This window comes from Hippocampus bargibanti, linkage group LG12 (assembly GCF_051943395.1).
Source record: "Hippocampus bargibanti isolate YZ-2025 linkage group LG12, ASM5194339v1, whole genome shotgun sequence".
Lineage (NCBI taxonomy): Eukaryota > Metazoa > Chordata > Actinopteri > Syngnathiformes > Syngnathidae > Hippocampus > Hippocampus bargibanti.
The window spans coordinates 18,161,184-18,184,384 of NC_142745.1; the positions used below are offsets into that span (position 1 = coordinate 18,161,184).

The 23,201-nt window shown below is 45.2% G+C and overlaps 1 protein-coding gene across 1 annotated transcript; it reads left to right on the forward strand.

Moving 5' to 3' along the window:
* The first annotated feature begins 6,505 nt into the window (after positions 1 to 6,505).
* rybpb (RING1 and YY1 binding protein b) lies at positions 6,506 to 22,955 on the forward strand. The gene is made up of 5 exons (XM_089010960.1): positions 6,506 to 6,669; positions 7,247 to 7,369; positions 20,770 to 21,081; positions 21,148 to 21,246; positions 21,322 to 22,955. Exons 1-5 carry the CDS (start codon positions 6,644 to 6,646, stop codon positions 21,569 to 21,571), a joined length of 810 nt encoding a protein of 269 aa, XP_088867086.1. The 5' UTR covers positions 6,506 to 6,643; the 3' UTR covers positions 21,572 to 22,955.
* Positions 22,956 to 23,201: the final 246 nt, after the last annotated feature.

Genomic DNA, 23,201 nt, shown 5'->3' on the forward strand with positions numbered 1-23,201 from the left:
ATGGGGAGTTGCAGGAGTGTATACAGAGAAAGAGGTTCGCAAAGAAGAAGTGGGACACTGAGAGGACAGACGAGAGTAGACAGCAGTACAAGGAGATGCAGCGCATGGTTAAAGTAAAGGTGGCAAAGGCCAAACGAGGCTTATGAGGACTTATATGCTAGGCTGGACAGCAAGGAAGACGAGACCGATCTTTACAGGCTGGCGAGACAGAGAGACAAAGAGGGCAAGGACCTGCAGCAGGTTCGGGTGATTAAAGATAGAGATGGCAATGTATTAACAGGTGCCAGTAGTGTGAGGGCAAGATGGAAAGAGTACTTTGAAGAATTGATGAATGAGGAAAATGAGAAGGAAGAAAGAGTAGAAGACGTGACTGTTGTGGACCAAGACGTAGAAAACATTCGCAAGGATGAAGTAAGGAGGGCGCTGAAGAGGATGAAGGGGGCAAAGGCACTTGGGCCTGATGATTTACCAATCGAGGTATGGAAGTGTCTTGGAGAGGTGGCGGTAATGTTCCTGACTGGGTTATTCAACAAGATCTTAGATGGTGAACAGATGCCTGAAGAATGGAGACGAAGTGTACTCTTGCCCATTTTTAAGAGCAAGGCAGATGTGCAGAAGTGTACTAACTACAGAGGAATGGAGTTGATGAGCCATACAATGAAACTATGGGAACGAGTAGTTGAAGCTAGACTAAGAGCAGAAGTGAACATTTGTGAGCAGTAGTATGGCTTCATGCCAAAAAAAGAGTACGACAGATGCAGTGTTTGCTTTAAGAATGCTGATAGAGAAGTACAGATAAGGTCAGAAGGAATTGCATTGTGTCTTTGTAGATCTGGACAAAGCGTATGACAGGGATCCCAGAGAAGAGTTGTGGTATTGCAAGATGAAGTCTGGAGTGACAGAGAAGTATGTCAAAGCGGTGCAAGACATGTATCATGACTGTAAAACAGTTGTGAGGTGTGCTGTCGGTGTGACTGAGGAATTAAAGGTGGATGTGGGACTCTACCAGGGGTCAGCTCTGAGCCCCTTATTTGCTATGGTGATGGACAGGCTGACAGACGATGTTAGACAAGAATCCCCTTGGACCATGATGTTTGCAGATGACATTGTGATCTGTAGCGAGAACGGGAAACAGGTGGCAGAGAAACTAGAGATGTGGAGATATGCCCTGGAAAGGAGAGGAATGAAGATCAGTCGCAGCAAAACAGAATATATGTGTGTGATGAGAGGGATCCAAGTGCAAGAGTGATGTTACAGGAAGAAGAGATAAAGAAGGTGGAGGGTTTTAAGTACTTGGGGTCAACTGTCCAGAGCAATGGAGAGTGTGGAAAAGAGGTGAAGAAGCGTGTCCAGGCAGGCTGGAGCGGCTGGAGAAAAATGTCAGGTGTGATGTGCGATAGAAGGGTTTCAGCTAGGATGAAAGGAAAAGTGTATAAAAAAGTGGTTAGACCAGCCATGATGTTTGGACTGGAGACAGTGCCACTGAAGAAAAGACAGGAAGCAGAGCTGGATGTAGCAGAGCTGAAGATGTTGAGGTTTTCTTTGTGAGTGACCAGGTTGGATAGGAGCAGGAATGAGTACATGAGAGGGACAACTCATATTAGAGGCTTTGGAGAGAAAGTCAGAGAGGCCAGACTGAGATGGTTTGGACATGTCCAGAGGAGAGAGACCGACTATATCGGGAGAAGGATGCAGAGCCTTGAACTGCCAGGCAGGAGACCGAGAGGAAGACCGAAGAGGAGGTTTATGGATGTGGTCAAAGAGGACATGAAGGTAGCTGGTGTGAGAGGAGAAGATGCACAAAACTGGGATAGATGGAGAACATTGATTCGCTGTAGCGAATAAATATAAACAGTGAGACCTCAACTTACGAACACCTTATCTTACGAACTTTTCGTCTTACGAATGTCAAATTGATGAAAATTAAACCTTATAATAAGCACTATTTTGATAATACACACCCACCACGGCTGGTGGAGTAATCTTCGGCGGAAGAACACCAACGCACACGACCTTCGGATCTGGCGGAGTGATCTTCGGCGGAGGCACACGACCGAACAGCGCTCCACACCCCCTCTAATTGAATGCACACGTCAATCGCCTACTTGGAGCTTTTTGCTGATAATTTTACTATGATGGGACCGAAAAAACCCACTACATGCTCGTGTTCAGCTCAAGAAGACACAAAATAAAATCACTGTCGCTGAGAAGAAGGAGATAATTGAAAAACACGAACGAGATGTGCGTTTGAGTGATTTTGTGGCTATGCTAAGTCAACCATTGCTACCATTCTCCGGAACAGAAAAGCCATCAAAGGTGCTTCTGTTGTAAAAGGTGTTTCCGTGCTCTCAAAGCGACGGTCTCGGGCAATCGAAGAAGTTGAAAAACTTCTGTTAATTTGGATTAACGAAAAGCAGCTATCCGGCGACAGCGTGAGTAAAGCTATTTTATGCGAGAAAGCATGGCTAATTCTCGACGATATCACCGTGCGCCAACCTGCAAGGTCGGCGCTTATTGAGGATTTTTAAAGCCAGCAACGGATGGTTCGAGAACATCTGAGGGCGAGGAGGAGGAGATGGCTGCAGCATCAAATGAGCTCATAAAGGCAATGTTGGCAAAGTGGAATGATGTGCAGGCTTTTACCGAACATTTCCATTCAGAAAAGACTGTGGCTATGACAATCATCAACATGATGAACGATAATGTGATGCCTCAGCTTTGTAAGACCTTACAAGTCAGAAAGCAACAGGTGTCAATTAAGAGGTTTTTAATCAGCAAAAATGATGAGGAGTCTCCAAAGAAAAAAGAAGAGAAGCCACACCAGAGGTTAAGTTAGCAAGAGTCCTTTTGGAAGGTGACTCTCCTTCCATAAGCCATCAACGACCATCAAAAAGGTAAATAAAACTTTATTTTACAGCACAGTTTATTTCTTTAATTACAGTCCTCATGTAATGTGCCTCTCTTTCCAAACAGCAATTCCCTTTGACCTTCGGCCTCCAACGCCATTCCATCAAGCCATCAATGACCATCACAAATGTAAATAAAGTGACTTTATGATACAATGCAGTGTATTTCTTTCATTACAATACAAGAGCACATTTATTATACATAGAATAAGGTATGTTGTGTGTAGTTTTAAGGCTTATTTAGTTGAAAAGTATATTTTATGGAAACCCGGGAACGGATTATTCCCATTTTAATGGTTTCCTATGGGGATTTTTTTGGGAGACACACTTTTCTCCTTACACACTCTGTCTGATAACCAATTAAGTTCGTAAATTGAGGTCTCACTGTATATATATACATATACACTGGTGCCTCGGTTCTCGAACGCCTCACTGTTCGAACAAATCGGTGTTCGAACAAAATATTCAAGATATTCTTGCTTCGGCGTTCGAACATCAATCGGTGTTCGAACGGCAATACGACGCGTGAGTGCGTACGCGAGGGTGGGGAGCTGAGCGGCGCACGGGTGTATCGCTCTGTTCGTGGCCAACTATTGTCGCTAGCGGACGTGCTGCGTTTTGCCCTAGCGTTTAATATAGGTGTACGAAGAGTTTTAGCCCCTAATCATGCTTCCAAAAAAAGTAAGTGCTGCTTAAAGAGACAAAAGAAAAGTAGTGCGTACAACTATTGCATTTAAGAAAGAAATAATCGCAAAATATGAAGGAGGTGTGCGAGTGTCTGATCTGGCGAGGAAATACAGCATGGCGAAATCTACGATCAGTACGATATTAAAGAATAAGGAGGCTCTGAAATCTAGTGATGTTGCTGTGGGAGTGAGAGCAAGTGTCATTGGATAGATATTTTAAGAGAAAAGAACATCCTGTAGCCGAGTCATCCGTAGCTGTCACGTTCCGAGTGAGAGTGACGGCAGATGACTCGTCGGAACGTAGTGGAATGTATGGGATTCCAAAGGAGACACGTACTAACCAAGCAGGATGTTTATTCACAAATAAAAGAAAACACAGCGAGTAAGAAGGGGCCGGGGGTGATCCGACCCGCTTACTACGGCAAAAAGCAAATGGCACACGAGGGGGCAAAATGACGCAATCCCGGAAGATGACATCAATTTACGGGACGCAGGGAAAATACCTTGGACCGGATACACTTGCGCATCGAAGGAAGAGTCCAGGTACGGTGGCGAGTTGAGTCAATCATCCGGCATTGGCGAGGTGATCGCGAACCGTATAAATGCCCCGTGTCCGTGATTAAAGAATTGACAGCAGGCGGAGAACGGCCGGGAGAGACAGCCACGCCCCCCGCCCGCTGTCAACTCGCAAGTGACAGGAGCAAAGAGATGGTGTCGGTGTCATATCAAAGTCATGTTTTGCTGCAGGCCACATTGTAGTTATGGTTTCTTTTCGGGGCTAGAGCGCACAACAAATTAACTCATTTAGTTGGTTCTCTTGAATGTCCTCACGAGTAAATTTAATGTTGAAGTCTACAGAGTCTAGGTGATCTGTGAAGGATTGAATAGGATAATACAAGTGGACCTCAATCGGCAGTACATCTGCACCTAAAAGCTAGCAACCACTCATTTGACGACAATGAGGTTAAAATCTTAGCGAAAGAACATAGATGGTTTGAAAGGGGGGTAAAAGAAGCGATTCTTATAAAACAACAAAATCTTTCATTAAACCGGTCTGGTGGGGTGAGGTTCAATTTGGATCGTTCATACAATAGCCTGCTTAGGCAAAACAGGTTAGACAACTTTCGTAATGCTGATGAGGGTCGTTATGCTGATGAGGTGATACCGGTGGGAGTGGGGGTAATAGGCCAGTCGTTAGTCAGGAATGTAGGAACAATCAGTGGGGCCACAGGGAGGGGTCCTCTGCCCCCCCAACCTGAGAGTAGGGACCTATCATAGCTGTGTCCGGCGCCACCATGTCTGGACATTAGGGATATATAAATGGGGCCGATACGACCAGTCAGACTTTAGTTCGCTGACGAAGCCTCTTGGATAGGAGGCGAAACGTCCGAAACCTTCACTTTTGTACAGATGACGGCTGAAGAAACCTTCTCATCGATGGACCACTCCTGTACGACTGAGAGCTTACACAGACGTATCAAATAGGTTCTAACGGGGTATATAATTAACAATAATATAATTATGTAGATGCTCCCCAATTTACGATCATTCGTGTGACGAACAACGGTACATATGAACGTTCTTGCGCGTATGTCAAAAATATTCGTTTTCGTTACATTTTGTATTGCGCGCCTTTTTCCGGCCGAGCTCGCTTGGGGCTCGGCTGCCTATTGTGCTTCACGCACACGTACGCACACAGACACATTGGAGGTTTCAAGGACTGGATGTTTACGCGACAGACACCTAGGCTGATCAATCAGCACCGGCTATGCTGAAGTGGTGCCAACGAATTCAGGCCCCCGATCCGCCGAGCTCGCTTACGATTGGCTGCGTAGAGTATGTGAGCAGGGAGGAAATCCCTTTTCCCAGTTGACACTCTGAGGAGGGCCTAAACTCGCTTCAGATTGGCTGTGTAGAGCATGTGGGCGGGAAGAAAATTCCTCTTCCCAGTTGACGCTCCAGGAGGACGCGATGCGTAACAAAAGTAATGGCTGCTAGCACATAATTCAGTAATTATGTGCCAGCAGCTTCAGTCATGCCTTGCTGAAGGCCCAAGGATATGTGTTGTCATACTACAGTAGGCGTGAATTTATTTTACGACTATTAGAGCGTCTGTGTTTTATACTTCCCCGTTCAGTGTTTGACATAAACATACATTCCATACAAAATATAGCACTGAAGCAATTTACGAACAAATTCACTTTTCGAACAACTGCTCGGAATGTATCTCATGCATAAGGTGAGTGTCTGTATATAATTAACAATAATTATTGTGGCAACAACCAACCTTTATGCATTTGAAAATGAATTTATCTGTGTTCATATGAACACGCAAATGGGTTAATGATTTTTTTTGTTTTCAAATTTGAAGTAAAAAATAATGACTGTTATTGTCCCCTCCACATTTTGCATACAGAACTTTGAACAAATTAAAGTATAACTCGTTTTAAAATCACAAGTCAAGAATTATAACTTATTGTGATTTACATATAAATGGCATGCTTGATTTGCTTTCGCGGGCTGAATAAAATGGTGTGGCAGGCCAGATTTGGGCCCCAGGCCTTGACTTTGACACCTGTGGATTAAGATGATGGAATGAGATGAAAGGGCAGCAACGCCAACGTTTTTTTAACTTCTTCCTCCTCCCTTTGAACGCGCCCCGTCCGTATAAGCACGTCGATTGTGTTTTGACGCCCCGAAAAAAAAAGGCATCTTTTTCAACCACGTCCCGATGACACCGGGTTCTGGTCTTTGATGTGCGGGGTGAGCTGAGGTGAAGACTGTCAAATATGCCAGCGGTAGTTGCGAGCTGGGAAATCTCCATCCCGACTTTTCAAGCTCCTCGCGCCGCAATTGGACGAGACCGATCACGTGGTGCAGTGCAGTCAGTCTGTGCCGTGCTTGGAGCCAGCGCTGAGTGGAGCCTGTCTGCAAGCAGCTTCAGCAGCGGCTCGCTCTGGAACCCCAGCGCACTCACTGACAATTCAACGAGCCCCCCCACACCCCACCCCCTCTTTTTTTCTTCTTATTTGCCGAGGATTATTGTTCACCATGGGCGACAAAAAGAGCCCCACCAGGTAAACGAGACCGCCCGGCGACCGATCCGCACTCGCTCGAGGCGTCACGGACTCGATCTTTGGACGCGTTTCCTTCACTCGGGGGAAATCGTTGCTGCCTTTTTCGGTCGCCGTGCCACCGCTAGCTAGAATCGTGCAGTCACTATGGCGGCTTCTCGCGCAACGACGAACCAGTCAGTCACTTAACAAAGAGATTTTTGCACAGGCAGAGCGCTGGGCCGCCCGATGTCGAATCGGACATTGTTTCGTCGTCGCTCCGATGCCGACCGAAAAACGACGAGCGCCGCCTGCTAGGCTAACTGGCGAGATCCAATCGGGCGGCGTTTGGCGCTCGTCGGCTCCGACGCTAATTAGGAGATGACCGACGAGGTCCACTCGGACGGAGGCGAAGCCAAAAATATTCGGGCTACGAAGCCGCGCTGCGCCTTTGAACGTCGCCCCTCGTTCGCCCGAATCCCCGCTTCGTGGTCATTTCGGAAATGTGTCAATAACGGACTTGCTCGTCTCAACTCACCAAAACGCGCGCGTGCGTTTGTGTCTGCGTGCGCGTGTTTGACTGTGTGTGTTGTTTTGTCAGGCCAAAACGACAAGCCAAGCAAGCTGACGACGGCTACTGGGACTGTAGCGTCTGCACCTTTCGGAACACAGCCGAGGCTTTTAAATGCAGCATCTGCGATGTGAGGAAGGGAACATCAACAAGGTATCGTACTGCGCTCTCTCTCTTTCTCCTCCCCTCCCTTTCCCCCGACCGCTCCGTTCTCCCCTCTCATCTGGTGGTGCGTCGATATTTATAGGAATGCAACTTTGATCGACAGCGGGACTATTGTGACGGCTACTTAACATCACCCGTTTGTTGAGTTGAAGGGATTGTTCGGATTTTAAGGATGTCAGTCAGGTATGGAAGGAATGCCGATGCTGAACAGTCGCGTGATTTTGCATGCTGGGTTCAAGGTGCTCAGATGGAGAAACGTTAGGAGAATTTGGAAAAGGTGGATGCGGCATTCTGCTCGGTTCCATACTTGTTTGGATTTGTTGCGCGGCGTTTAATGAAGGCACCTCGAAGGGTTGGAAAATCAGTGTGTGTGTGCGTGTGATTTGGTGGCTAGCATAAGGTGACAGTTATTCTTCTCAATATATTCCAGTGTCTTTATTCCGCTAAGATTATCGCAACGTGTGTGCCAGCCGAGTTTACATGGAACCATTTGTTTTTTGCAATCATTCCAGATGAACATTTATGGTCACCTGTTGAGTGGTGACATGATTTTCCGTTCATTGGATCACGACAGAAACTGATCGCGTTACCACACTGATGCCTAAGTCAAGTCCCAGGGGCCAAATCAAGGCCGCCACATCATTTTATTCGGCCCGTGAGAGCAAATCAAACGTGTGAAATTCCATGATGCTTGCTAAGTCTCAACCAAAATTTCAATTTGTAGTGTGTAAATCACAATAAGTCATTATTCTTGACTTGTGATTTGAAAGCGAGTTATTCATTAATTTGTTCTGCGTTCTGTATGTAAAATGTAGAGGGCATTAAACATTCTAATGGCTTCCCTGAATTCATAACAGCCACCGAGAGGAAACGGTAACTACAATGTGACCCGTGGCAAAAATTAGTTTGACACTTTTTAATCGTTTGATTTAAAAACAAGTTACAAGTCCTTAAAAACTAGTTCTCATGTCACGGACGAGTTCTGGTACGAACATTGCATTTTTAATCTGTCGACAAAATGACTCAATATTCACATCAAAATGGAGAATGATCATAGCAGAGGTAATTCCATTCAGATTCTGCCTTTTTTTATTCTGACGGTGGTGCTTCATTTCCAATCGGAATCCAATCCTTGGTACGTCGAGCGCACGTTTGTCTTTGGTGAAAAGAAATTCCGCGGTGACATTTCTCAGAAGACACGGGGATGAAATCACCGAATCCCATCTGATGACGGGATTCCCTTCACGTTGTTAATCACAACGCCCCCGCTTTGCTGGCAGCGAGTGTTTTCGATGACAAATAAATGTGCGGCACAACTGTTGTTTGCGCTCGTCATCGCCTGCGCGATAACACAGAAACGCAAATGAGTCATTTGTGGCTTTCTGACGAGTCCTTCGTCTTGTAACCTTTTCAGTTGCGGTTTCGCTTTGAGCACCACCGTTTGCTTGAGAATCCGAAAGGTGGACTTCCAGCATAATAGTCTGCCTCCCCTTCTCATATGTATCCCCCACCTCCCACGGCAGCACGCTTCAGATGACCGCAGCTGATGATGCATGCTGAGCACGCCTCACGTAAAAGCAGGAAACAGATCGGCATCTTCTAGCCATCCCACCGTCGCGCTTTGGCCAAAGTCGTCTTGTTTCTATTTGGCCGGTGACATCAGCGCAGCGCTTGTCATGCAGATCCGTTTGATCCGAGAGCAAAACGCTTTTGATTCATGCATTTGTTAGGTTGCTGGCTGGCCTTTCATGTTAATGAGTACCAGCGCTTCCCACTGAATTCAATTACGGGGGATTGGCGGAGGCATTTCGCTGTCATGTCGCGGAACAACTGTCTCATGTCGGTTGGTGTTTTCAACTGTGACGCACTTCTACTCTTGTCCGCGGCCGCGTTGAGCAAAGTTGCATGGCGTATCTATGATTTGATCGCCGATTTCCGAGAACTTTGATCCCTGTCAATCCTGTCTCGCATGAGCTACTTTCGTTCTGTCGTTCATTAGTAATGCAACATCGGCGCCGAAGGTGTTAAAGTGTCTGTGTTTTATACTTCCCCGTTCAGTGTTTGACTTAAAAATACATTCCATACAAAACATGGCACTGAAGCAATTTACGAACAAATTCACCTTACGAACTACCCCTCGGCACATATCTCGTTCGTAAGGTAGGGAGCATGTGTACTTGCTAGTTGTGGGCCAAAACTGGTCGATATTTGTATACCTGCCAGTTTTAGGCCAAAAGGGGCGATATATGTAAACTTACCAGTTGTGGGCCAAAACGGGGCGATATTTCAATACTTGCTAGTTCTCGGCCATAACGGGGATATTTGTATACTTGCCAGTTGGATTGGATTGGATTGGATAGGATTTGCCTTTATTAGTCTCGCAGTGGAGAAATTTACATTTCACAGCAGCAAAGTGATGAAAGGAATGAAAGTAGAAAAACAAAATACATGAGCTGCTGGAAAGGCAGCCACTCGCGCGGCGCCGTCTTGAAGTCAAAAGAACAAAAAAAAACTAAATAAATAATATGACAACACAAAGACAATATGACAACACAAAGACGCAGAGAGTCATTCATTCTTAAGCACTTTCTGTACCCTCTTTGTGACATGAAGCAGTTCTAGATGAAAGAGGATCAACGTTGTGGGCCAAAACAGGGCCTTCTGCCAGGGTAAAGTCAGCACAACTGATTTTTATGAAGTTGAGTGTTTACTTCGGTGTGTTTCAGCAGGAGAAAATCAAAATAGTTCGCCCATCGACTCCAAATGTTTTGAGTCCTTCTGAATGTTGCTGATTTTATTCCAGAATTTACTTAGAACAGGCTCGTGGGCTTTGTGCTCACCATTTAATGCGCTACCCTTGACAAGAGTTTGAATATCGGTGCAAAAGAATACTTGTACATACATGTTTTAAACTTGCATATCTGTATCTGATGCTTAAATCTACTAAGTATACTTAATATTAGACATATTTGTTTGCATGATCCACTATGTTTCGGTCTTGGGGCGAAGTCGTGTGAATTTGTGAGAATGTGTGCAATACTTTTTATGCTGACAGTCTGACACTTGCACTTTCTGCAGATCCACAAAAATGAACAAACAAATTCTGAAATAATAAATAAATAGATGAATAAATAAATGAATGGATTAATAAGGTAGTCGAGTGGTTAGCACACCGGCTTTGCAATACAGAGATACGTAAGTTCAAGACCCGGTTCGGCCTCCCTGTGTGGAGTTTACATGTTCTCCCCGGGCCCACGTGGGTTTCCTCCGGGTCCTCCGGTTTCCTCCCACATTCCAAAAACATGCACGGCATGCTGATTGAACTCACCAAATTATACATGTGAGTGCTGATGGTTGTTTATCTCTGTGTGCTCTGTGATTGGCTGGCAACCAATTCAGGGTGTCCTCCGCCTAGTGCCCTAAGACTGCAGCCCCCCCCCCCGCAACCCTAAAGAGGATAAAGCGGCACGGAAAATGGAAGAATGAATGTATGAATAACTAAGTAGATAATAAAGAAATAAATACATACACAAATAAATAAACAAACGGATATAAATAATAGATATAAACAAATAAATAAATGACGGAGGAATGTCGCTTTTGGTGTGTGGCTGTTGCCCATTCCGCTAAATGTTGCAACAACTCTTATTCCACGCTCGCTGTGCCGGCCCATATGATGTGTTGTTCAGTGGGGGTGGTGGGTGTGAGGGGGGCCTGATTTATTTCCGTTCCCCTTGAAGGCACGTTGTATTGTGTTACGGTCTCCAGAGCTTACACTCTACCGAGCTTTCAGAGAAGCATCTGTCGGATTTGTAGTCACTCATTCGCGGGTGAATCGTAAAGTCAATCCTCGCACATGAAATTCGAAGCACCCGGACGAACGGAACTTTGCTCTGTGATTCGTTTGTGTTTCGAAACGGATGAGATAATTGGCAGCCGTTTGAAACGTTTTGACGTTTCAAGACCAAAGCGGTCAGCAGATTCTTCAGTCAGGCGGGGTTTGCTAACGTGGTTTTTGACAGCGTTGCGGTCGTTGTATGAATCTTGTCGGATCAACCCAACCACTGCACCGCATGATTATCAACGCGGACGTTGTTAGAACGAGTGTGGATGTTCAGGCGGACGAGACGCTGAATGATGGACAGGTAACAGCTCACCCCTTGTCAACGTTTGAACTCGCAGTCCCACGGGTAAACTGTCAGATCGTCGTTTTAATTTGTATTTTGCACAGCCAAATGATCCGTGTTAACAAGAGCAAACTGGCGCTGACGTTAGCATCTGAGGACAGTTCCTCCCCCCCATCAGAGTGCAGCCTAAAGAACCTGTTGACCCGGTCCTGCGCCGCGATGTAACTCGATACCCGTCAAGGCTAAATTCAACTTCTACCTCTGCGACTGCAAAACCAGACGGCCCTCTGACCCCGGCGCCTGTTGGCCGCCCGGTTCTTCGCGAGATGTTGGCGGGCGCCAGCTATTCTGCCGCACTCGCGCAGCGTTGTGCGTTTTCCACCGGAGTTTGCTTTAAGCTGATGTTTGCTCGGGTCCTCTGAGAAGCCCCCCTCGGGGGGGCCCTTGGAGAAAACATTAAGAGGCCTCTAAAGTTGACAAATGGGAGCCATCGTGTGAACTTTTTAGGTGCCTCCGTCGCTGACTGCCGCAGTGTTGCCGTCTCCCTTTTTCCTCACGATTTCCAAATGGCTTCCATCCAAATGAAATATTTTGGGTGTCATCTCCAATCCGAGAAGGGTCAGAGTGGCGCCGCGTTCTTTAGCGGCAATGAAAAAAAAGCGGAATTAAATGAAACCATCCCATTTGGGAGCAGGTTTTGTTAGTTGTCATGCTCTTCGTGTGAGTTACGTTAGGGCAGCGCCAATGTCAAACTCAATGGTCCACTAGGTTTTTTGTTGTGGCCCCCCGAAAACAAATAGATAAGATATCCAAATTTCACAACGATTGCGAAGATCTGCACCAAAACAAAGCAATTGTGACAAAAGTCCTGACAAAAGTTTTACAACCCATTGGACAGCGCAAAAATGTATAGGAGGAAATGAACCAACAGTTGTGAAATTGTATTTGTATTTAAAGAAATGATTTTTATTTTTATTGTATTTTATTTTTGGGCTTACCTGACCAGCAGGTGTCAAATGTTCCTATTCCTTTTTTTTGGGCGAACTGACAGTCTGTGAGTGGATTTCTCATTGCTGTTAAAAAAAAGAACAACAACAGCCATTGCATAATTGGGAGCTGTTGTGACATGCGCGGTCAAAATAATACATCGGAAATTACCTCATGGCGGCAGATTTGTGAAATAAATATGCTCATGTGGGCTCGATGAATTAATTTCTGAATTTCAATATTTACAGGTGTCGCCAATATCTCTGTGACGGGGAGAGATTTCCCATCAAGCTTCTCAGCGTCGGCTTCGGGAATTGCATTTTTGGGTCATCTGTCACATTTAAACAAAAAGATTTTGAAAAATGGCGTTATATAAGAGGTTCAATTTCTTGTCTTGACCCCCCACCCCCCAACCCAGTATGTCCTGCTCATTATAAACCGACCGCCCTGCCTTATAATAATAATAATAATAATAATAATAATAATAATACATTTCATTTATAAGCGCCTTTCAAAACTCTCAAGGAGTTTACAGTCACAGGATATTTTTTCCGAGGGTGAGCAGCGGCAGCCACATGCGCCGGCGTTCACTCAACCCGGAAGTAACAAAGTAAAAACAAAAAACAAAAAAAACTTAAATAACAAAGAACAGTACTACACAAAACTGTGCACACTTGTACACATTTATCACGATGAAAGAGGAGAGGATCAAAGCGTCCTTTTCAGCACTGGATCAGGGACGTCATGGTGGAATGTGCACATCTTCTTCTTTTCCTTTCGGCTTTTCCTTTCAAGGGGTCGCCACAGCAAATCAGTGTCCTCTATCTTTAGAGGTTTGATCCGCATGTTTGTTTTGGCCAAGCTTTTACGTCGGATGCCCTTCCTGACACAACCCTCTGTATTTATCTACTACAAGCTAAATGTTGAAAGCAAACACGCAGCTGTAGCATCCTTTGACGAAAAGAGATTGTCTCACATCTCGTGTCCCACATAATTCCGCTTCAATTTTAACCACCATGATCAGCATCTTCACTCCAAGCTTTTATTTGGGGCGACGTCATTTTTCGATGCTACTTGGTGCATTTCAAAGTTCTTCATGACTTTGTGGGATTTGACAGAGCGTACGTGACGCAACGACAATAGCCAATTCTGCACCCTGACAAAACTGGCAACTGTTGAGCGCTGAATTGTGGCACGTACCGTTTGAGGGAAGGGGACGGGGGAACTGCGTCAAGCAACTGAGCGTAACCCCCTCCAAAGAGTTCATCAAAAAGTCTTTTGAGGACAAGCGAGAGAGAATGGGGCGTTTGTCAACGTTGAGTCACCGCTCGCTGGAACCGAACAAAGCATACAGATAGAGAGGAAGATTATCACTCGGCTAAAGCTTTGCCTCGACGCGGAGACGCAGCCAGCGAGAGCGAGCGCGAGTGAGCTGGCTAGCGTGCCCGCACGTAGCTCCAAAGCGCAGAGTGATGCACATCATTATCCATTGAGTGGGAGGCGGTGTGGACAGTTTCTCTCTCTCTCTCTCTCTCTCTCTCTCTCTCTCTCTCTCTCTCTCTCTCTCTCTCTCTCTCTCTCTCTCTCTCTCTCTCTCTCTCTCTCTCTCTCTCTCTCTCTCTCTCTCTCTCTCTCTCTCTCTCTCTCTCTCTCTCTCTCTCTCTCTCTCTCTCTCTCTCTCTCTCTCTCTCTCTCTCTCTCTCTCTCTCTCTCTCTCTCTCTCTCTCTCGCGCGCGCGCGCCCGCGCAGCACTGTCAAGCTAGGTTCGGGGTACGATCTTGAGCCCACTGCGTTTGCTATAAGAACGAAGCGCAGTTTCCCGTTGACGGCAAATGAGATGAGATAGGCAGAAAAATTATTCGAAGCACCGCCGCACGCTCTGACAACCTTTGTAACCACTTCCTTGCTTTTGCATCATCCGATGTTGCGTCATCCGATGTGTGCATCCTCTTCTCTCACACCAGCTACCTACATGTCCTCTTTGACAACATCCATAAATAAATGAGTAAACAAACAAATGTAAATTTGGATACATAAATAAATAAAACAATACACACCATGACATATCTGATCCACTGGTGAAAAGGAGGCTTTCACCCTCTCCTCTTTCATCTAGAACTACTTCGTGTAAGTGAACTACATGAGGAAAGTCGTTAAGATTGCATGTCGATTGCAGTCGTTAAGAACTGTCCATACTTTTATGTTTCTGTTGTTTATTATTTTGCTTTGTATTAATAATAATAATACATTTCATTTATCAGTGCCTTTCAAAACTCTCAAGGCCACTTCAACACCACCCAAAAAAATGTTGTACTTATGTGAAGCGGTTCGTTACAGCTGCAGCTGTTGTGTAAGCGCAATCTAAATTTGGATTGTATTGTATTGTCTGTCTATATAAATGGCTGCCACTGCTCCCCCGCAGAAAAGAAAAGTTCTTATCCCGTGACTGCAAAGTGTCCTTGAGAGTTTTGAAAGGCGCTTAGAAATAAAATGTATTATTATATAAATAAATAAATAAATAATTACGTAATACATACATACACACATAATAAAAATACATACATATGTACATATTCTACATACATATCGATGAGAAGGTTTCTTCAGCCGTCATCTGTACAAATTTGAAGGTTTCGGACGTTTTGCCTCCTATCCACGAGGCTTCGTCGCTGACGACAACAAAAAGTCTGTAATTCCGTCACTGTACAGATTGAGTCTATGTTGCCGCTGTCACATTGATAATGGTGCGAATTTCTCACCAATTTGCCATTGCTGATTCCCGTTCAAAGGGCAACCATTCGCTTCTCGTTGTCTGCTGTTGTTGGCTTGCGTTCCCGGCTCCGGCCGACACCGTTTTCGCAGCCGCGATGAACCCGAACCCAACGAAGCTGAGCCATTCTGGTGCTGAGTGACAGACTCTTCTTATTCCCTCTTTTGTAACAAGCCCAAAAAGAGAGGGATTCTTGTCGTGATCAGTCAACAATCACACCGGTTGCATTAAAAGGTCTTAAATCCTGACGGGAGGGGGGGGGGGGGGTCTTGAATGTAAAATGCCTCTGTTGCTCAGAGAGAGAGAAAGAAAGAGAGAGCAGTAGAAAGCTGCGCTCCTCCTGTCTGTCCTCATTTAACCCGCTCAACACACACACACACACACACACACGCACACACGCGCACACACGCGCACACACACACACACACACACACACACACACACACACACACACACACACACACACACACACACACACACACACACACACTTGCCTGGATCAATAATATGCTCAATCAAGGAGTACACTAGATGCAGTTTTATTTTCACACCATTTTTTTCATTGTGCATTTGTTGAAAGTCAGTGAGCCTGCATAGCATAGTATACCACACGCATGCACGCACAGCACAAAAAAACTGTTCTGCGACAAGGCTCACTTGATGATGGTGGGGGGCTCCCACGTGTCCGCCAAATCCTCAAAGTGTCATGCAAGTGTTGACACAGATGAATGCGTGACCATCATTTGTCGGTTCATGCTTGTCAGCGCGTGACGGTGGATCTTTTGTCGTTCAACACCCCCCCACAACCCCCCACCCTCCTCCATATGCACCGTGTAAAGCGAGAGTGTCAGTCATTTTTTCCCGCAGGCCACATTGTAGTTACAATTTCCTCTCGAGAGGCATTATGAATTTGGGGAAACCATTAGAATATTTCATCCCCTCCACATATGACGTTTAGAGTACTCAACTATGTCATGATCTGGTTGGCGACCAACGGGGGGGCGCTGTCGCCCCCGCCTACACCTCACAGGTGCTGGTCGTCCCGATCAGATTGGCGACCAGCGGGTAGCGACGTCAGCCCTGCCTGCAGCCTCGCAGGTGTTGGTCGTTTAATCATTGACATTTAAAAGAACACCCGGCACGACCATCCGGTGCCGGTTCATTGTTTGTTTGCTGCTTGGTTGCAGCATGCATCGTGTACGTGCTTGTTTAACCTTGGCGAGCTTTTACTTTTGGTCTTCTTTTGCTATTTTTTCCATTCAGATGATTTTGATGTTTTACATTTTGTTCCTGCTGACTTTATTTTAATAAAATTTGTCAAACAACCTCCTACTCACTCCTGCCTGCTTTTTGGGATCCGCACCCGCCATCACCACCTTGCAAACCGTGACAAACTAATAAAAGAAGAACTGGTTTTCAAATCATAAGTCAAGAGTACTGACTATTATTGCGGTTTACATGGGATAATTTGAAATTTTGGGTTCGGATTTAGCAAGCATCGTGGAATTTGAGTTTGATTTGCTTTTGCGGACCGAATAAAATGATTTGGCGGGCCAGATTTGGCCCCGGGATCATGACTTTGACACATACAGTATGAATTGTCATTTTTTTAATCAATATTTCATCTTAACCCCTCCGATAAACAATCACATGTAATTCCCCGCCCATTACCAGACATACAATTCAAGACATGACAGGTAGATGGAATCCCCGATGCGTTGTTGGTCAAATGTCCATATTTTGCACTCCAAATCATGAGCATGTATGAAACGCTCGAATAAGAACAAGCGAAAAACAAAAATAACAAAAGCGAAAATAAACATACACACATTGACACACGTGTGTCACACGTCTTTTGATACCCAGTCAATATTCATTTCGAGTCAATATTCGATTACCATATTTATTCGAGTATCACGGGCAAAATTTTCTACCTAAGAAAGAACACAAAGTTTGGGTGTGCGTTATAAACGAGGCCTGGGAAAAAAAATCTCATATATTTAATGCGTTATTCCTTCCAGGAGGGCGCGGCATTTCCATGGGTATTCTCCATAGTCGTGCTTTGTTCCACCTTCAGTTTCAATTCTCGGAAAGAAACGGATCACACACATTGCTTTTTTTTTATTGTTGATTACCCTTTCTTTAGTTACGCTTCATTTCCTTTCCTCGCCTCGCCCGCACTGAAACGTGGGTTAAGCATTAAACATGATTTGCGCAATTACCAATATCCAGAGTTTTGATTTAGAAGAAAGTGAAGACATTTACTTGTCAGTAAATGATTTTTATCATGGACGCATGTGTTGTCATTTACAATGCTTAGTCTGAGCCAAGGTAAAAGTGAAACACAATTTTATACCGATTTGGAATTGAAAATTAGGGGTGCGCGTTATACATGTGTGCGCAGTATACTCGAATTTATACTATTTATCGGCTGGAACAAACTGACAAACAAAAAGCCAAGTTGACATGAATGTTTTCAGTCTATATTAGCTTCTTTTATGAGCCCATTAATGGCCCCCAAAGGGGTGTCTTACAACCCTCCCAAAAAAATAAAAAGGCCAGCGGCTCATCATCATTCACGACAGCTGGTGTATTGATTGGAGACTGGTGCGAAGCATCGTGACATGATGCTCTATTATGGTCTCCATTGATTGACTTGCGGTCAACTCCGCAATCCCGCCCGCTGCGCTCATGGAGGAACTGTCTGAAATAGCCGGGCCCCCTTATGCAAGGGTGTGTGTGTGTGTGTGGGAGGGGGGGGGGTTAAATCTGTTTGTTGAGTCCCATAGAGTGATAATCTGACTGCCGAATGTTTGAAAGTGTCGGCACAGTCGACTACAACGAGTGTTAAGATTCTGCCTAACGCTTGACCAGCCTTCGGGTGCTGAATTGCTAATCATTTGAAACATCTTGGATTTTATTTTTTTAATTGTCGAGGTGGTTTTTGGCCGTGTAGATCTCCAATTGACTCTTCCTCTGGGCTTTTTGACTCTTATAAATTCTGATTACAGTCAAACCTGGGTTTTCAAACGTCTTCGTTCTCCCAATTTGGTTTTCGACAAAAAAAGGTTTTTTTTTGCCTGGGTTTACAACCGAAAATGGGTTCTGGGCTAAACTGAGTGCATTTGAATGCACCACTCAACTCCCCTCCACTTCTTATACGTCACTTCCTTTTGTCGCATATCGCATTATGGGAAATGTTTTGGTTTTCAACCAAATCAGTTTTGCGAACAGGTTTCTGGCTCGGATTATGGCAAAAGCTGAGTTTTGACGGGACAGTCAAAACTCAATTTTCAAACGTTTCGGTTCTCGACCAATTAATTTTTTTAACCCAAAATGTTTCATTTTTTATGCTTTGGTTTACAACTGAAAATCAGTCCTCGACCAAACTGAGCTCACCTGAATGCATCACTCGACTCCCCTCCGCTTCTTTATAACGTCACTTCCTCGTGTCGCGTATCATTGTGACTGATACATTATCTTTGTGTAGCATTCCATTGTCAGCAGGCGTATTTGGATTGTTCAATATTGATTAAAAAAACACATTAATTACATTGATTATAATGGAATGAAATGTTGAAACTTGCTTTCATGGTCTAGTTCAGGGGTCGGTAACCTTTACGACTCAAAGAGCCATTTGGACCCATTTCCCACAGAAAAGAAAACACTGGGAGCCACAAAATCCTTTTGACATTTAAAATGAAGACAACACTGCATCTTTTCATCATTGTTTTTTACCTTTATATATGCATAAACAAACTATAGTGTGTTGCATTTATGAATCAATGAACTGTTACAGAGAAGCGAAATTACATTTCTGCACGCAACAAAAACATTTTAAACTCTGAAAAAAAGACGTTGGGTTGAAGATTACTTTCAAATATATTACTCAATGTCTATTTGAAAAAAAAAGAATACAGTAAAGTCTCGTTATATCGATATTCAAGGGAGTCCGAAAAAATATCGATATAACCGGGACTATCGATATATCCGACCCTGTTTGCATGTAATTTTCTCCGTGCGTGCATAGAAATAGTATCGATATAACCGGGACTATCGATATATCCGATATCGATATAACGAGACTTTACTGTATTTGCAAAATGGCAAATACAATATTTATCACCTGGTTAATGTGATTTCTGCTCCTGCACCTCAGCGTACAGCTTCTGCACATCAGGGCTGTATGACGTTACCTTCATCTTCACACTGGACTGTAAGCTGTCGTCTGTCAGGCGTGAGCGATGTCTGTTTTTAATGTAGTTCATGTTGGAAAAGACATCTTAATGAATGATTCTTTTATATATTCTCCGTCTGTGAACAGCTTCCTGTGCCTGACTATTTCCTGAGCGGCCACAAAACTAGCATATGTAGCTGAATTTGTAGATTTCATCCACTTCATAAAATGATTTTTGCTCTGTTCAGCCTTCCGCATCAGTTCCGAAACGGCTCTTTTTCTCTCATCTCCATCCGGATATTTTTGAGCAAAGGCTGTGTGTTTGTTCTGGAAATGTCTTGCGACATTTGACTTTTTCTTGTTTGCCAACTTCTCATTACATATTAAGCATACCGGTAAACCCGTCTCGTCAGCAGTGAAGGCGAACGAATCTGCCCACGTATCATTAAACGTTCTGTTTTCTTCAGACACTTTTCTTTTCTTAGATGTATCCATAGTTGGCCTACCTGGGGGTCGAAAAATTCAAGAAATTGTGCGCATTTTGGCGGTTATGACCGGATATACGTCCACTGGCGATGGTTGTGACGTATATTATGAGCGACAAAAAAATTCAATGTTTTATTTTGTATTATTTATAATCACCATAATCTTCAAATTTAGAATTACATTTTAAAAACGAACAAACTAAAATAATATACATTAAATGAAATACTCATTTTTTATTTTCTAAAGCCGCAGGGAGCCGCAGCAGGGGGGTGAAAGAGCCACATGCGGCTCCGGAGCCGCGGGTTCCCGACCCCTGGTCTAGTTTAATCTGCTATTTTATTATTTATTGTTTTATTCATGGTTTTTTGTTTTATGTATTGTTTTTATTGTAAAGTGCGCTTGGGTGTTCAGAAAGGCACTTGTAAATTAAATGTATTATTATTAAATGCTTTGGTTCTGGAACGGATTATGTTCAAAAACTCAAGTTTGATTGTATTTTGTCTGCTTGAGCAATGCTGCAGGTTATGCCAGCTTGCATGAACTAACAGCTAAGCTTCGGGCACCCGCGAGAGTCTCGGTTGATCGTGGCGGCTCCGTCCTGTCGTTACTCTGTGACAAATGGGGCCCGTGCCTGCTGTAATCAGATTAGAAGACCCAAGCGACGTGTTGCAAATGTCCGCCATTCATTTGATGAAGGCCGCCGCCCTCTAATGAGATTTGCTCTCGAACCGCGCCGCGCGACAGCGAAGGGGAACGGCAGGCGGCCCGTTCGCGCGCTAGCCCGTTCGTTGTATCAGCATACTTGGCTAGTGGAGGCTAATCCGTCGTCTGTCCCCTGCAGGAAACCCAGGATCAACTCCCAGCTGGTAGCCCAGCAGGTGGCCCAGCAGTACCCAATGCCACCCCCGGCCAAAAAAGAGCGACGGGAGCGAAGCGAGCGCGCGGACAGGGAGCGGGCGGATGGCGAAGGCGAGAGCACCGTCGGGGAAGTTCGCCCCGAAAACGAGCGCGCCGAGATCTTCGGACCGGAGAGGGACACGCCTCCCCCCGACAAGGACAAAAGTGACAAGGACCAGCTGTTCCAAGACAAAGCCGACAGAGAGAAAGACATCGTCCCGTCCATCACGAAGAAGCCCGGCGTCAAAAAGAACAGGTGAGCGGGCGCCGAGGCCGCGGGAAGCGATCTTTGGTTGCCTGACTGGTCTGTGTGTCCCCCTAGACCCAAATCCGACAGCCACCCGAGTCCACCCAGCGACAAACAGAGCATACAGTCCGGTAAATCGGCAACCAAGACCAACAAGAACAATCACATTTCCAGGTGTGTGTCTCACGTACCGCCGCCGGCGTCTATTGAAGGAAGCCGTTGACCCCCCCCCCCCCCTCCCCATTTTAGGCCCAAACTGAAGAACGTGGACCGTAGCACGGCGCAGCAGCTGGCCATCACGGTGGGCAACGTGACGGTGATCATCACGGACTTTAAGGAGAAGAGCCGCTCCTCATCCACGTCCTCGTCCACCATCACGTCGAACGCCGCCTCCGAACAGCAGCACCAGAGCTCCGGTTCCGAGAGCATGGACAAAGGCTCGTCGCGCGCCTCCACGCCAAAAGGCCATCTCTCCGTGGGGCACGACGAGTCCTTCTGAAGGAGTCTCCGGCCAAGTCCAGACCCCTTTTCGCGCACCCCCCTCCTTACCCCCTCCACATTGGACACTACGGATCGCAAAGGGGGAGAGACTTGACCGTCCCCTTAATGGCGCAGCTTGCCACCATTCCACAGCCCACCCGGACACGACCTGGAGGAGGTGGGGGAGGTGCACCCGGCCGACTGACGCCCATGCTAGCGTCAAGACACTTGTATGTATTTGTTTTATATTTGGACATGAGTCCATCTTTTCGTATTTTTTTGTTGTCCAACGTTTCTCCGCCAGGCACAATAACCGCCCCGTGTTTCATTTCTGATGATTTCTTACCCTTATTTATTACCCGTTGCACCTAGTATTTGTTCATCTTTTTTTTTCCCCGATGATGTTGAAGCTTGGCTGCCAAACCGGCTGGCCGAGCGACCAATCATACCCTTGGTGTTTTTAAATGCAGTTTGAAAATGATGCCAGACTACACACACATACACACACACACACACACACACACACACACACACACACACACAAAGGTGCTAGATACACTGTGAAAAGTTTTGCAGATCTCCCAAACATGCCATAAAGGTGATGAAGAATCCGATTGAAGGCGACTCAACCCCCCACCCCCACGCTATTGTCTCACTCGGAACACTGTTGGGACCTTCTTCGTCGGCTGCTGCGCGCATCACAAATTTCAAGTAAGCAACTTTGAACAAATCATCATATCCAAGTATTGTGTGTCCCTAACTGTGCAGTGTAAAACTGTTGTGTAAAAAAACACTAAAAGCTGTAGCGGTTTGCTCTGTTCCGTTGTGCAAATATTGAGTTTTCTGGCTCATGGCGAAATTTGGGATGGGGAAACCAACTCGGATCTGTCACCCTCTGAAAGAGAAGCGACTGCATTTGAGTTCGTTTATTGACAGTTACATTAAGTTACTTTTTCTTTGTATTTTTTGTTTTTGTTTTTGTTTTTGCTCAATCATAATTCAAAGGCCGCTCTCATCCGGAACCCAACGTCAAATCCCAACCGGCGCTTTCCTCCTTTCGAACCGCGAGGATTGTCCGACGTTTCTCATTCACTTCCACCCGACACTGATACGACAACATCCTCATTTCCTTTTTCCCTGTATGAAATTGTATAAAGAATAAATGTGTATATGATATCTTAGTTTTATTTATTGAAGGACCAAAGGAATTTCATATTGACATGATACATAGAGGAATAACAATTTGAAATGCAATTACTGCAAATTATCTAATGTTTGAGATGAATAACAGTTGAAATAAATAAAGACTAATATAATCCCTGTTAATGGTCTTCTTGTTCAATCGTGTGGCATACGTGTGGGTGGAGCCCTAACACCCCCCCCCCCCCCCCCCAGTCGGTGTAGACGAAGCCCCGTCACCGCCAGTACGCCATGTCAGCACGGCCAACAAAATTTGAAGGCGACACTTCATGGGCACTTCGGCGGGGGTGAGGGGGTGATCATTTTTGCAACTCGTATTGCTTATTGATTTGATCAATTTTAGTGGCTCCAACGGCATTGTGTGCATGATTGCGTATCCATAGGTTAGTGCTTCATCAGTGTTCAAAGTCGGGGGCTGGAATGTTAGATTTGTTTTTACACAACTCAAA

Coding starts and splice junctions, on each gene's coding strand:
- rybpb (XM_089010960.1), top strand. CDS start 6,644: ATGGGCGACAAAAAGAGCCCCACCAG. Junction 6,670..7,246: donor GACAAAAAGAGCCCCACCAG/GTAAACGAGACC, acceptor TTGTTTTGTCAG/GCCAAAACGACAAGCCAAGC. Junction 7,370..20,769: donor AGGAAGGGAACATCAACAAG/GTATCGTACTGC, acceptor TGTCCCCTGCAG/GAAACCCAGGATCAACTCCC.